The sequence below is a fragment of the Girardinichthys multiradiatus genome, chromosome 15 (assembly GCF_021462225.1).
Source record: "Girardinichthys multiradiatus isolate DD_20200921_A chromosome 15, DD_fGirMul_XY1, whole genome shotgun sequence".
NCBI classification, from domain to species: domain Eukaryota; kingdom Metazoa; phylum Chordata; class Actinopteri; order Cyprinodontiformes; family Goodeidae; genus Girardinichthys; species Girardinichthys multiradiatus.
In genome coordinates, this window is record NC_061808.1 from 26823936 (window position 1) to 26836312 (window position 12377).

The 12377-nt window shown below is 38.3% G+C and overlaps 1 protein-coding gene across 2 annotated transcripts; it reads right to left on the reverse strand.

Annotated features, from left to right (window-relative positions):
- Window positions 1-693: 693 nt before the first annotated feature.
- LOC124882285 lies at window positions 694-4094 on the reverse strand. Of its 2 annotated transcripts, none has more exons than XM_047388583.1 (6): window positions 3488-3622; window positions 2804-2940; window positions 2482-2728; window positions 1985-2127; window positions 1649-1868; window positions 694-1156 (listed from the first exon to the last, which is right to left on the reverse strand). In XM_047388583.1, exons 1-6 carry the CDS (start codon window positions 3501-3503, stop codon window positions 1044-1046), a joined length of 876 nt encoding a protein of 291 aa, XP_047244539.1. In that variant the 5' UTR covers window positions 3504-3622; the 3' UTR covers window positions 694-1043. The 2 variants fall into 2 exon arrangements, with proteins under 2 accessions (XP_047244539.1, XP_047244540.1); XM_047388584.1 differs by lacking the exon at window positions 3488-3622 and adding an exon at window positions 3783-4094 and having other exon boundaries at window positions 695-1156.
- Window positions 4095-12377: the final 8283 nt, after the last annotated feature.

Consider the following 12377-nt stretch of genomic DNA (forward strand, 5'->3'; position numbering starts at 1 on the left):
CGTCACTGCTTTGCTGTACCAGCGTAACTGGATGTGGATCTGATTACCATCAGCATGAACATTACCAAGATCCTCAGTCATTGTCCACGAGTTAAGAAGTTATGGTGAGATTTACTTTAGATCTAAGCACCTCCCTGACGCAACAAAAATATATTTCTCAATGTTACAATATATTTCATGTGTGTTCATGTATTGTGAAATGTACATAGTGATATATCAGGATATATTAAATAATAATATACTATATGTATGAAGTGATATATAGCAATATATGGGAAAATACTGCAATTATTGCCGTTTTCATATATTGAGTAAATATATTCCTATATTATTTAATATATTGTTGGATATATTTTAAATATATCCTAAATTGTATGAGATTATATATTGGAAGATGTATTGTAAATGTATGTAAAATTATGAGACAATGTACCTCAACATACAAGATAATGCAATCACATATATATGGGAAGATATGTCTTACCTATGTTGAAAAATATATTGATTCAAATTCAATAATATATTTCATATAATTATATATTGTATGCATGGTAAATATGAAATAATCTTATGTACACTCTCATATATTGTCAAATATAACATATTGAACAACACATGAATATAGTTCACATAAACTAAATGAGTTTATTTTAAAAGCAGCAGCTGAAGGGACATTGACCAACAAACAAAACGAAAGGCATGTCTCCATGGTTGTGCATAATGTGCTTAGCAGATGGCAAACTGTTTGCAGGTAGGGATGTACCATGTCAACATCAGCAGTTCCAAGCTAAAACATATTTTCTTTTACAGATGTTATATTTTATGTGATTCAATACGTGGAAAAAACAACTAAATGAACAAAAATACTTTCAAAAAAACAAAACATTTCCAATAGGACAACTGTCATTGTAATAAAAAAAATGTCTTTAGTGCAACAGAAAACAGAGCAATCACTCACTGGAAAGAACAGAACAAAAATGCACGCTGTTTTGGTTCTAACATGTTAAGTTATCAAGGCTCGCTGTGCAGCCTTGGCCAGTCCTTCAGCTGTCCATGGTCTTTTTCTTCTCCTGGTGTCTTAACTCACAGATCCTTTTGTTTATGGCCGTTCGTATATCCGGAATCTTCGCCCCTGGGTGTTGCTGAACAACTGCCTCTGTAAAAGATAATGACACAAAGACATTGTTGCAACAGCAAAGACAAGGTAATATTTTTGTTGTATGCCTAGTACTTGCTCCTCAGTGGGTTACCTAAAATTACTAAAGTCTGAAATCAGAACTACCTTCTAAAGGAACTCAGGAAGGACTTAGATTCTCCAATTGGCTTTTATAGTGAGGAGGTTTTATAAATGTATGTACTTTGTTTTCCAGGAAGCATTGTGGTCAGTGAGAGCAAATGTACTTTGCCCTAGCCTGGCATCTGCCTATAGGAGGTGAATTGGTGCTGGGATTTTAATGCTACAACAAGGGATCTATTTTAATGCTGATAAAATGTTTAATGTATTGTAACAAGATATAAAAATCACTTTATATCTAGAACAATATCAAAACTGTTAAAGCTTTCTATTCATCCATTTGTTTCGCTATTATTTGTGTTCCCATTTACAATAACTGCTAAATATATTATTCTATTAAATATTTATTCTTACCGAGTAAAGCTTTAAGCTTTTTGGGGTCCGGAGGCTGACGTCGCTCTGCAGATGGATTGACCTTGTTGACCCCTCCCGTCAGGTTGGACTTCTGCAGGACATCAACGCTGAACAGGCCCAGCAAAAGGGTGCGGGCCATTCCTTTCACTGTGGGTTGTGCTTTTGCAGTCTCCCAACAATGGGCAGACACTCTGGTGGAGTCATCATTCCCTAGTTGCACCTTATTAATTGTAAGAAAGACAAACAGGAATACAAAAAAAAAAAAAAAAAAAAAAAACAACAACCAGTGAATGAATGTTTTATGTTTTTAACTGATCGTTACAAAAATGCACTTACTGATGCTGGTTTGGGAGATGCGAGTTGAGCAGATGATGGTTGAGCAACACTGGTCTCATATTTACTTTCACCTTCATCGCTTGAGCTCTCTGTGATCTTATCCGAAACGAGGGTCTTCACAGCCACTAATAGTGATGGAATGTCTGGAAAATATGGCCCACATAATTTACTACAACAGGAATCCAAACAAGTTGTAAGTGCTTAAGAGCTGAAGAACAAAATACACCTCCACTCATTTTTTGGTGTCTTTAAGTTCACACCAAACGCCAATTCTGCGAATATTTCGCCTCGTTTGTGTGCTTTTGCCCGCTTGACATTCCCCATAAACTCCGCGTTGGCATTTGGCAACAAGCGGCAACGCTTCGCCGCGTCATCAAATAGGAGGAACTTCCATCTGCTGCTTGCTGGTTTCAACTGAACACAGCGGACATGGATTTCACGGATAATTACGGTGTTTTACCTGTGTATAAAGATTGTATAAATGAAGAGATAGTTGCCTTTAAGTGCCATTTGGCGCAGTCTGGTGTTCTCCTTGTTCAAGGCCTTGACTTGAATCTCAAGATTTTTAATGGCTGCGGAAGATCCTACACTCTGCTGGTCCCGCAGTCTTTTATTCTCTTCCCTGAGGGCCCGGATCTCATCCTCAAGTGCCTCTGAACCAGTCTCCACTAGGGTGACTTTATGTTCTTCTTGGGAAAGAATCTCAAATTCCGACTGTCTTGCAGCAATGAATTTGTAGTTTTTCTGTTGGGTAAAAATATTCAAACCAACTATATATATATATGATCAAAACACCTGTAATGAAAAGAACCCCATTACCTTTTTTGCAACTTGTTCAACAGTTTCCTTAGGTGTGTCAAGGAAGAGTTTGTTGAGTACCCTCTTTCTCTTCTTGCTCATTGGTAGGTCCTCTTGCAGGAGTTTCTGCTCAGCAATCTTAAGTGTAGACTCCTTTTCTGTTGAGGTGGAACAGTTTAGTATTCTTATTCACACAAATCCTAGCTGACATTCTTCAATTTAGGTCTTTAAAAATAGGTGTTTAATTAATGTTTCACTGCCAATTAAAAATTTATAAGTGACACTATGTGACTAATGGCTGTTAGCTAGCTAGCTAAAAGTTCAAATGAAGCGGGACTTGTCCAATAATCACGCGAGGCCTGCTTCATTTGCTAGCTCAAATGCTAGCTAGCTAGCTGACGGTTGCTAAAATAATAATAGCAAATAGCTAGCTAGCTGACAGCTGTTATTCATATCAGTCCAGCTTCATTTGAATTTTCTGCTAGCTACCTAACGTTATCTAGCTCTTGACTAGCTTGTGGAGAAGGTTTTTAAACCCGTATTTGGTGACCGTGTTAACAGGCACCATGTCCTTGGCAATGTAGTACGTTATGGCAGTCCTTATCTCCCGGTGTCTTTTACTGCTCATGTCATATGGAGTTACACCGGCAAAGGATGCTGTAATTGTAGACTGTTTGCTACTGTGGGCCTGAGCATCACTTTCACCTGACTTTTTTGTCATGCAATAGTTGACAGAGCAGATCCTGGGTCCGTCTGGAGAGCAGCCAAAAAAAAAAAAAAAAAAAAAAACGCAGCTTTGGCGATCACGTGATCGTGTTGTCTGAAATCGCAATTTCAAACAGAAAATGATAAATCGCTCAGCCCTACTAGCTAGCAGACGTTTACAGCAAACGTTAGTTAGCCAGTGATGCCAAAACCTCAGCGGGAAAATTGCTATCAACATTAATGTTGCATGACTAACAGTAAAAAAAATGTAAATCATAATAAGCACTGTACTTGCCTGCCAACTGCAGTATGTGTGCAGGTTCAACCAGCCACCCATTCGTAGGCCTCCTGCCACCAATGCTGCGGCACTCAATAAGATACTCCTTTTTAGAGTTTTCAAGATCAAAGTCTACAATCCAATTTACGGGGATAATACTGAGAGCATCTTTATCCTTTCCCTTCGACCAGCTCACTAGTGCAAACTTCATTTTTATTATTTTCTCCCCTCAGCGCTGAGGCGCACAGAATAATGGCAGCACCCGTTTAACCTGTAAAAATGTCTCTGGCGGTGGCTTGTCGTTCGCGCCTATCCTACCCATAGTTCAATGTGTCCATGGTAAGAAGTAGCTTGACCAATCGGAGACGTTGCTTTTACACTATAGGATTCTGGGTTTTTTAAGTTCTGTTCATGCATGTATATGCATGTATACCTCCACGTTTAAGTGTGGAGGACTGAAATGTCATGTTGAGGATGACATGTTATATAGGGAAGTGGACTCAAAGAAATGTTTGCTTTATTCTTTGCTGCTGTTAATGATTAAACTTATGTTCTGTAATCTACATTTCACAATATATGAATCAATACGTAGCCATATATGGTCCATAGGCTTTAAAATGTAAAATACAATGAATGTGATGCAAAATGTAATTTTGAGCTTGCTTGACCCAAACAAGTACTTTGTTGTAATAAACATACATGCAGTAATGTAATCCAGTTTTGTTTGCACAGCAATGTATCCTAAAACATATAAATCAATATATAGCAATTAGTTGTCCATCCTTTTATTGCTATATATTTTCTAATATATGACAAAGTTTCTGATATATTGAAATATATTTCCTGATGTATGGCAATATAAATTCTAGTATATTGCCTTATACTTTTGTTTCGTAAGGGCTGAAGCTGTCCTCACCTTTAAGACACTATGGGCTATAGGTGCAGACAAATCTGTTGGCACCTCTGGTATAAAACAAGTTTTAAATATTGCACCAATTTTGGTACCCCTGCCATCAAGTCTTTGTGCAACTTCCTTTTGCTAATAAGACTGTGCTTCTCCTAGGTTTGGATCTTCAACCACTGATCTTTGAAGAAACGCTCTAGAGACCTGGATCCTCTGCGATGCTTTTTTCCCTTGACCTCACCTCACCTCACAGATTTTCTGCCTGATCTAGGACTGGGTAGGCTGAAGGCAGTGGAATTAGGTTGATTCAGTGTCTGGTGAACCATTTCTGTGTTGATTTGGCCCAATGTTTTGTATTATTATCCTGCTGAAAGACTCGTTGGTCCCATTAACATCATTGTTCCACAATAAACACAAAACCACAAAATCTCCTTTATGGATCCGTGCCTCATTAACATTATACAAGTTGATCTGGCCAAGTCAAGGATGTGTGTGCTGTAGGAGCATAAAGCTGGCATCATGGAGCCAAATGGACATGGCCTCCAACTCATGTGTGCAATTTACCCTGTATCTGGCTGAGCTCTGTGTTGTGATATATTCAGACTGACCAAATACATTTAGTGCTTTAAATACAAAAATGTTTTTATTCACTATTCTGAACATGTTGCCTGAATCCGATTCTGCTGATTATCATTACTCAGATTTGATAGACAATGAAAGAAAATCCAGTGTCTCTCTGGACATGCAAACTATGGAGAGGGTGCTGCTAACTTTGCTTCTTATGATATCTTTATATTGCTATGTCTCATTCAGGAATCCCCTTTTGTCGTGACCACCTCCTAAGGTGGTTTAGAGGCATGATATTAGTGGGTTGACTTTGGCCCCCCATTTTATTTAAGGACCTTTCAGCTAATTGTGAGGTGTATAGATCTTGTGTGGATTGACGACTGAATAGATTACCTGAAAGGGGTTATTGATGACCCTTTTTCAGTTCATTGCCACCAGGTATTTGTTTAAAAATGTAAAAAGAGCTCATGATTTTTCTTCTTATGCCAAACCTACATGGAGTGTCTATTGCAGAAAAACCACGTCTTAAAGAGAACGCACATAGGGAGCAAAGTAAGACATCTAATGAATTAAACATGCGTCAAAACACACATCGGACTCATCTTCGCAGAAACAGATCCAATTACTAGACTTTAGCCATCAGATGTTTCTGAAAAAGTTGATAAAAAAGCATACTGTCCACTTTGTCCTGTAATGTTGCTTGTTGACCAGAGGTCTCTGGTGTGGGTTGTTAATTAGAAAATTACAGTGGTCCATTTTTTATCTGTGCACTACGTTTCTGATCCATGTTGCCCTTCATTTTCATTTGATCAAAGCACATGGTTGAATTTAGTCCAGGTAGAGATCAGGAAACATTACACGTTTATGTTTATGTTTATGTTTATGATGGAAGGACAGAATTTAGTTTCTTCTGGAATCAGAATCAGAATCAGCTGTATTGCCAAGTTCGTATGTACAAACAAGGAAATTGACTCCGTTACACTTTGCTCTCTGGTTTTTGTTTTTGCATTACAGAATATACATATATACAATATACAAATATACACATATATAAATAAAAAGGTGCATTTGCAACATCTGTATGCTGTTGTTTGGTACTCTATTGAATGTTCAACAGAGAAACATCCTGGGCAGCTAGTTTTAGTGAACAGTGCTCTGTAGCAGCGGCCTGAAGGTAAAACTCTAAACAGTTTATTTGCAGGGTGTGTGGGGTGTGCAGAGATTTTGGCAGCTCTTTTTCTGACTCTAGACCTGTATAAGTCCTGGATGGAGGGAAGGTCAGCCCTGATTATTCTCTCTGCAGTCCTGATTATTCGTTGCAGTCTGGACCTGTCCTGTTTTGTGGATGAGCCAAACCACACTGAGATGGATGAAGACAGGACAGATTGAATGATGGCAGTGTAGAAGATGGCCAGCAGCTCCTGTGAAAGGTTGTACTTCTTGAGTTGCCTCAGGAAGTACAGTCTCTGCTGGGCCTTCTTTCGAACAGTGTCTATGTGTGAAGACCATCTCAGGTCCTCAGAGATGGTGGTTCCTAAGAACCTGAAGTGGTCCACGGCCGATACAGTGTTGTTGAGGATGGTGAGGGGGGTGTATGGGGGTGGTGTTCTCCGAAAGTCCACCACCATTTCCACAGTGTTGAGTAGGTTGAGTGAATTTGGAATCACCTCTAAATAACCATTTTCATGTGGAAAGCATCTAACAGTTGTTACAAAGGTTCTTAGATGCCACTCTTTGCTGCAGTGAGCTTTGGAGATTCTCTTTTTCACCTACCGTTCTGCTCACTGTATGTGGTATCAAGATAAATATGGCTCCTTATCCAGCCTATTGGCCAGTGCAAACAGAAAGACATGGATTACAAATTAAACATTTATTTATAAAGTATAAATTAAATTGCTTCATGTTTATTTATTTTAAGGGGATTGTGATAAGGTCAAGAATTGTGCTACAGGTGATTTTTGTCAAAAACATGGAAATTTTGCTACTGCAATAAAAAGATTAATTTATCTGAATGTTTTTTGCACAGCTTTACCAGTGGTGCAAATACATTTTTCCAACTCTGTATATAAATCACACAGCAAGACCAGCAGAGGAATGTTCTTCTTTTTCATACAGACGTTTCACAGAGATGTAGAAATAGCAGCACAGTATGGATGCCAAAGCAAGGAAGATATATTTAAGTCTAACTCCATCTACTTAGCACACAAATTAAACCAACTTGTCAGTGAACATTTAGAAATCATCGCTAGCGTCTCAGTGGGCCTCGCTGTTTGAACTGCAGTGTAGGTAGGCACTGTTTATCCTGGACCTGGTCCTTGATTAAAATGAGAAATGGGAGGGGAAAAAAAAGAAAACGACATGGCTCAGTCTGTCGGTGGTTAGCCACAGCCCCCTCATCGCGGCGTCTAGCAATGATCTGACTTTCCTCTTTTTACACTTTTATGCAATCACAGCTCCAGGAGCTATTTTTGATGCATGTTTAGGTTGTGCGCGCGCCATTCGATATTAAACATTTCCCATTATTACTTTATTTTCCCTCAAAGCTGTGACTCCAAAAACAGCTGTCCAGACACCACAAGAAAGGGGTCCTAACTCACTGGAAGACGTCGATACGACTTCTGGACTCCCAAAGAAAAATATCTCCTTTTTATTAAGGTTATACCATAGAGTACCTCACCAAACAATTTACACAGAACATCAACATCCTCCCGGCAACACAGCGTCTTCCACGGGATCTGGCCCACGCCATGATTCACGCCAAGGCTGCAGCTCCGTGCTCGGCCTCGGTAACGCTGTAAGCAGATATTTACTCTCACACCAAAGGCAGGGCAGCCAACAGAAGCTGATTGCAAGTGGTGTTTGTTTCCAATGAAAGCATGTTAATTCAGGCCCAGCCGCAGTGTAAACTACCTTGGCGTTTTACAGATGTCGCCTGTTAAAGCGAATCACTGTACCTGCCTGTTTGCCAGGCTGGGGCAGTTTTGATGCCCCGCCAGAGAAAGTACACAACACAAGCCAAATGTCTATTAATAAGCCTTTCCTCTTCTGATGCTGCAACTCCTCGGTGTGTAACGTCTGCTCTCGGCTAATTATGTCGCATCACTTTTAGCTTTCACAGAGAGATGAAGCCAGGCTGCTTCATGGCACCAGAGCAAGTTAATTTTAACTCATCTAAGGTATCATTATCCACCAATATTTTTCCAGAAATGCTCCCCTCCAAGAAATAACTTTCAGTGAAAACAGCCATCTGTAAAGAACATCTCCAGTGACAAAGCAAAGGAAAGGAACGGCCCCGTTTTGCACACATGCTGCGCTAATAGCCTGCGTAATTTTCAAGCATGTTCCAGCACATGATACCTCTATTATGTTACTGAGAGAGCTTGTGATAATAAAGTGAGTCCATCTGAAAGGTGTGTGGTCCTGGGTGGTAGGAGAGAGAAAGTGTCTGGCAGGGTGGGCCACGAACCACAGTCCTCAGGGCAGACCTTGGTCAGAACTCTAAGGATGGCCAAGCTCTTCAGAACCGCACAGACAAATACAGCCAGAGTGGTATACGGCCACCGGTGGAGAGCCAGTAATGAATGAAATATTATATTCCGCATCAGATTCCAGACTTTAACATTATTAGCCTCACATAAAATAATTTTTTTGACAGCAAAAAATACATAAATTTCAAAAATGTCTCTACAGCAAGTTAAACCTTTAACTGGTGGCAAGGCCTTGAAAGCATTAATTTTTATTTCACGAGAAACCGTAAAGGAAGTTCTCATCTGTTTATACTTTACAGCCGGACAGGTTCCGTGCTGTGAAAATTTTTGCACCCTTACATTTTTTTTGTCTCAAATCATCAAACAAATGTAATATTAAACTAAGGTAATCTGAGTACATGCTTGTAGCAGTTTTCAAATCATAATTTTATTTAAGTTAAGCAACAAAATAGTCTGTCCCTATGTGAAAAAGTAATCACACCCCATGTTAACTTATGAATTAACTGTGATGACCTAGTTTTTTTTACAAAGCTGTTTAATTTCACTGGCCTAATTATTACAAGATCAAGAAATCACTTTAATAGTACCTGTATAACAACATGAAGTAGACTGAAAAAGCAACACATCAGGCCCCAATGTAAAAAAATTAAAGAACACACGAGAAAAGAAGTCATTGACACGTTTCAGTCTAGAAAGGCTTACAAAGTCAAATCTAAGGCATTTTAATGAAGCAAAGTCATACCAACAGTCAAACATCATGGTGGAACTGTGATGGTCTGGGGCTTCTTTGCTGCTTCAGAACCTGGATAACCTGCTGTAATTGATGTAACCAGGAATTCTGTTCTCTACCAGAAAATCTTGAAGTTATTCCTGCCATTAGTTTGTGACCCTAAGTTAAAGCACACTTGGGTTAGACAGCAGAACAATGATCTGACATAAACCAGCAAGTCAATCTCTGACGGATTAAAAAAACAGAAACTAAAGGAAGATTTTGGAACGGCCTAATCAAAGCCTGGGCTTGAATCCAACTTAGATGTTATGGCATGACCTTAAACAGACTTTTCACACAGAAACCCTCTGATGCGGGTAATTTAAAACCATTCTGAAATGGGTCCAAATTCCTCCACAGAGATGTAAAAGACATTGCCAGGAATCACAAACACTTGATGACAGCTGTTGTCGGTATCGGTGACACAATCTGTTATTAACTTTAGGTGAACGTTACTTTTTCATCTAGAACCAGGTTTGTTTGGTTAGCATGTTCCACACTTGCATAAGTGTGGCCAAAAAGCAAACACAGAAGAAAGCACTGTGAAAAAGAAAACATTTTTCACAGTACTGTATTTTTAATTTTGCTTTATTTATTTATGTTGTGAAGAATTTCGAATTTTGAAACATTTTAAGAACACAGATTGAAATTGTGATATTGTAGCAGTAGTTTGTAGTTTAATTAAACTTATTGGCTTGGTTGTGGACAAGCCAAGTAAATTTAAACATGCTATAAACATGCTGAGGTTTCTTAAGGGACCTGAACCGTTGACCTTCCTGACAGTTTTGCAAGTAAAACAATATTTGGCCAACTTCGTCTAAACTCTGCGACTGTATCTGGAGGAAAAACATGCTTTGTTCCCCCTAGATAGAATCTTTCAGTTTTTAAGGAATCCATGCAGTGATACTTGAGACTGTGCAACATCATTACAGTTCAGATTTTCACCATCAAGGATGTTTATCACATGCCATGCCACCCAAGAAGTAATGTCTCCTGCCATGTGAGAGGGGCAGTTGACATTTATGCTTTATTTTTTCATTCCATGCCTCAGACTCAATCACAATCTGCAAATTACACCCCATCAAACTTCACGTAATTTATTGTGACTCCGCAGAGCTCATGGTGGTGCTGGACTTTGTCCGAAAGTTTAGCGCTTCTGACAGAAAAAGCATCCGTTTGCAGTAACCTTAAAAAATGTTTAGACGTGACCTTAAATATTATTCTTGAGAAACTTCAGGATCAAGAACCAAATCGATCCTTAAATGCAGCCTGTCTGTGTTTCTGCCAGATCTAAAATGCGGAACAATCATCAAGTTGGCTTTTAAAAAGCTTTTTTAATGCAAGGAAAACGTGAACTGCTAAGGTGACATGATGAATAGAATATTTTAAATGGAAATAGGTGTTTCTCCTATATGATGCTCAATTAGTTTTGCAGGATTGAAAAGTCTTTCACGGAGGATTCTGAAGTATGTGCTGCAACTCAAGAGGCATGTTCTTGTTTTAGATGGCAAATATTTACAAAGCAGCAAGCCAAGGAAAATGTTTTACAGCACAAAAATAAGGAAGACGGTAAAGACTTGTGGAAACACTGTTGTACAGCTGAATTTATTTTGTTTTTTTTTATAAACCTAAAGCAAGGCCAGTGATAGAAGAAATAAGGTTTCAAATACAAAGCATTAACAGATAATAGTATTTGTCAATTGGTTTAAGTACAGTTTACTTTAGCCACACATATCTTCATAAAAACAAATGAAAACTAAAGTTAATGCATCAGTTGGTGGTGCAGCTGTGTAAATTTTCTGAAGTGTTACAACTGCATAAATGTGCTTCAAGTTTAATTGTTGCTTTTAGTCAAATGCTGCATAAAATTCTCATAGAAAGACAACCTTAAGTAAAAATACCATAGTTTCACTGAATTCTGGTATTTGCACTAAATGTAAAACAGCAATGCATAACATGATCTAAATGATTATATAAAATCATTCTTCTCGTTGCTGCAAAAATGATATGAAATACTGATTATTATACTTATCAAAATGTTATGGGACCCATATAGTTTGTATATAGACAAAAGTAAAAATGTGAAAAACACACCTGCCAAATTTAGAAATAAATTCCAGGTCAGCTTTCTTTTAGTGCAAAATAAAATGTCATACTGTTTTGTTCTTTCTAGAGTACTACAAGTTGGTGATTACTTTGTATGGCTGTCAGCTGAGGTTGCCAGCCTGCAGTCTGCTGCTTGTAGCTTTCAGACCTTCATAAGAGTGATGGCTGGTGCTTCTCTAGTTTCCACAGCATGATTTTTCATGTTTTTCTGAAGACAGGTGTGTTACTTTATGTTTCCAAGGCCAGAAAAAACGGTCACTCTGCCAGTTTCTCTGGCATCACAGTAAAAGGCCTTCAGACCAAAGAAACGTTATTTGTCATTTAAAAGTCACCCAAATACAAAGTTCCCGCAGGCATTTTTAACTTGCTGATAATAAAGAGCTTAAAGGCACAATACAAATATGGGTTTAATTTATTACACTGTGGAGCTACTGAGGTGTGACGGATATATAATGTTTTTAATAACTGAAATGTGCTTATGCACTGTGACTTGATATCATCACAAACTTAAATTTAAATCACTCTGATTGATTGTAAGAACAAAAACGTTTGATCAGAATATCCCTGTTTTGTTTTTTTGAACTTTCTAAAACCAAAAGTGAAATAAAAATAAAAGCTGTGAGCAAATTTCAGATGCTGTTTAATGTCATCACAGTAATAACGTTGAACAATCATGTAACAAGACGCAGCTATTAATGTTGATTAGCCATCTGTGTTGTTTTTAATTTTGTGGCCTGACACAATACTTATTCACAATGCAAAGTATTAACCTTTTTTTC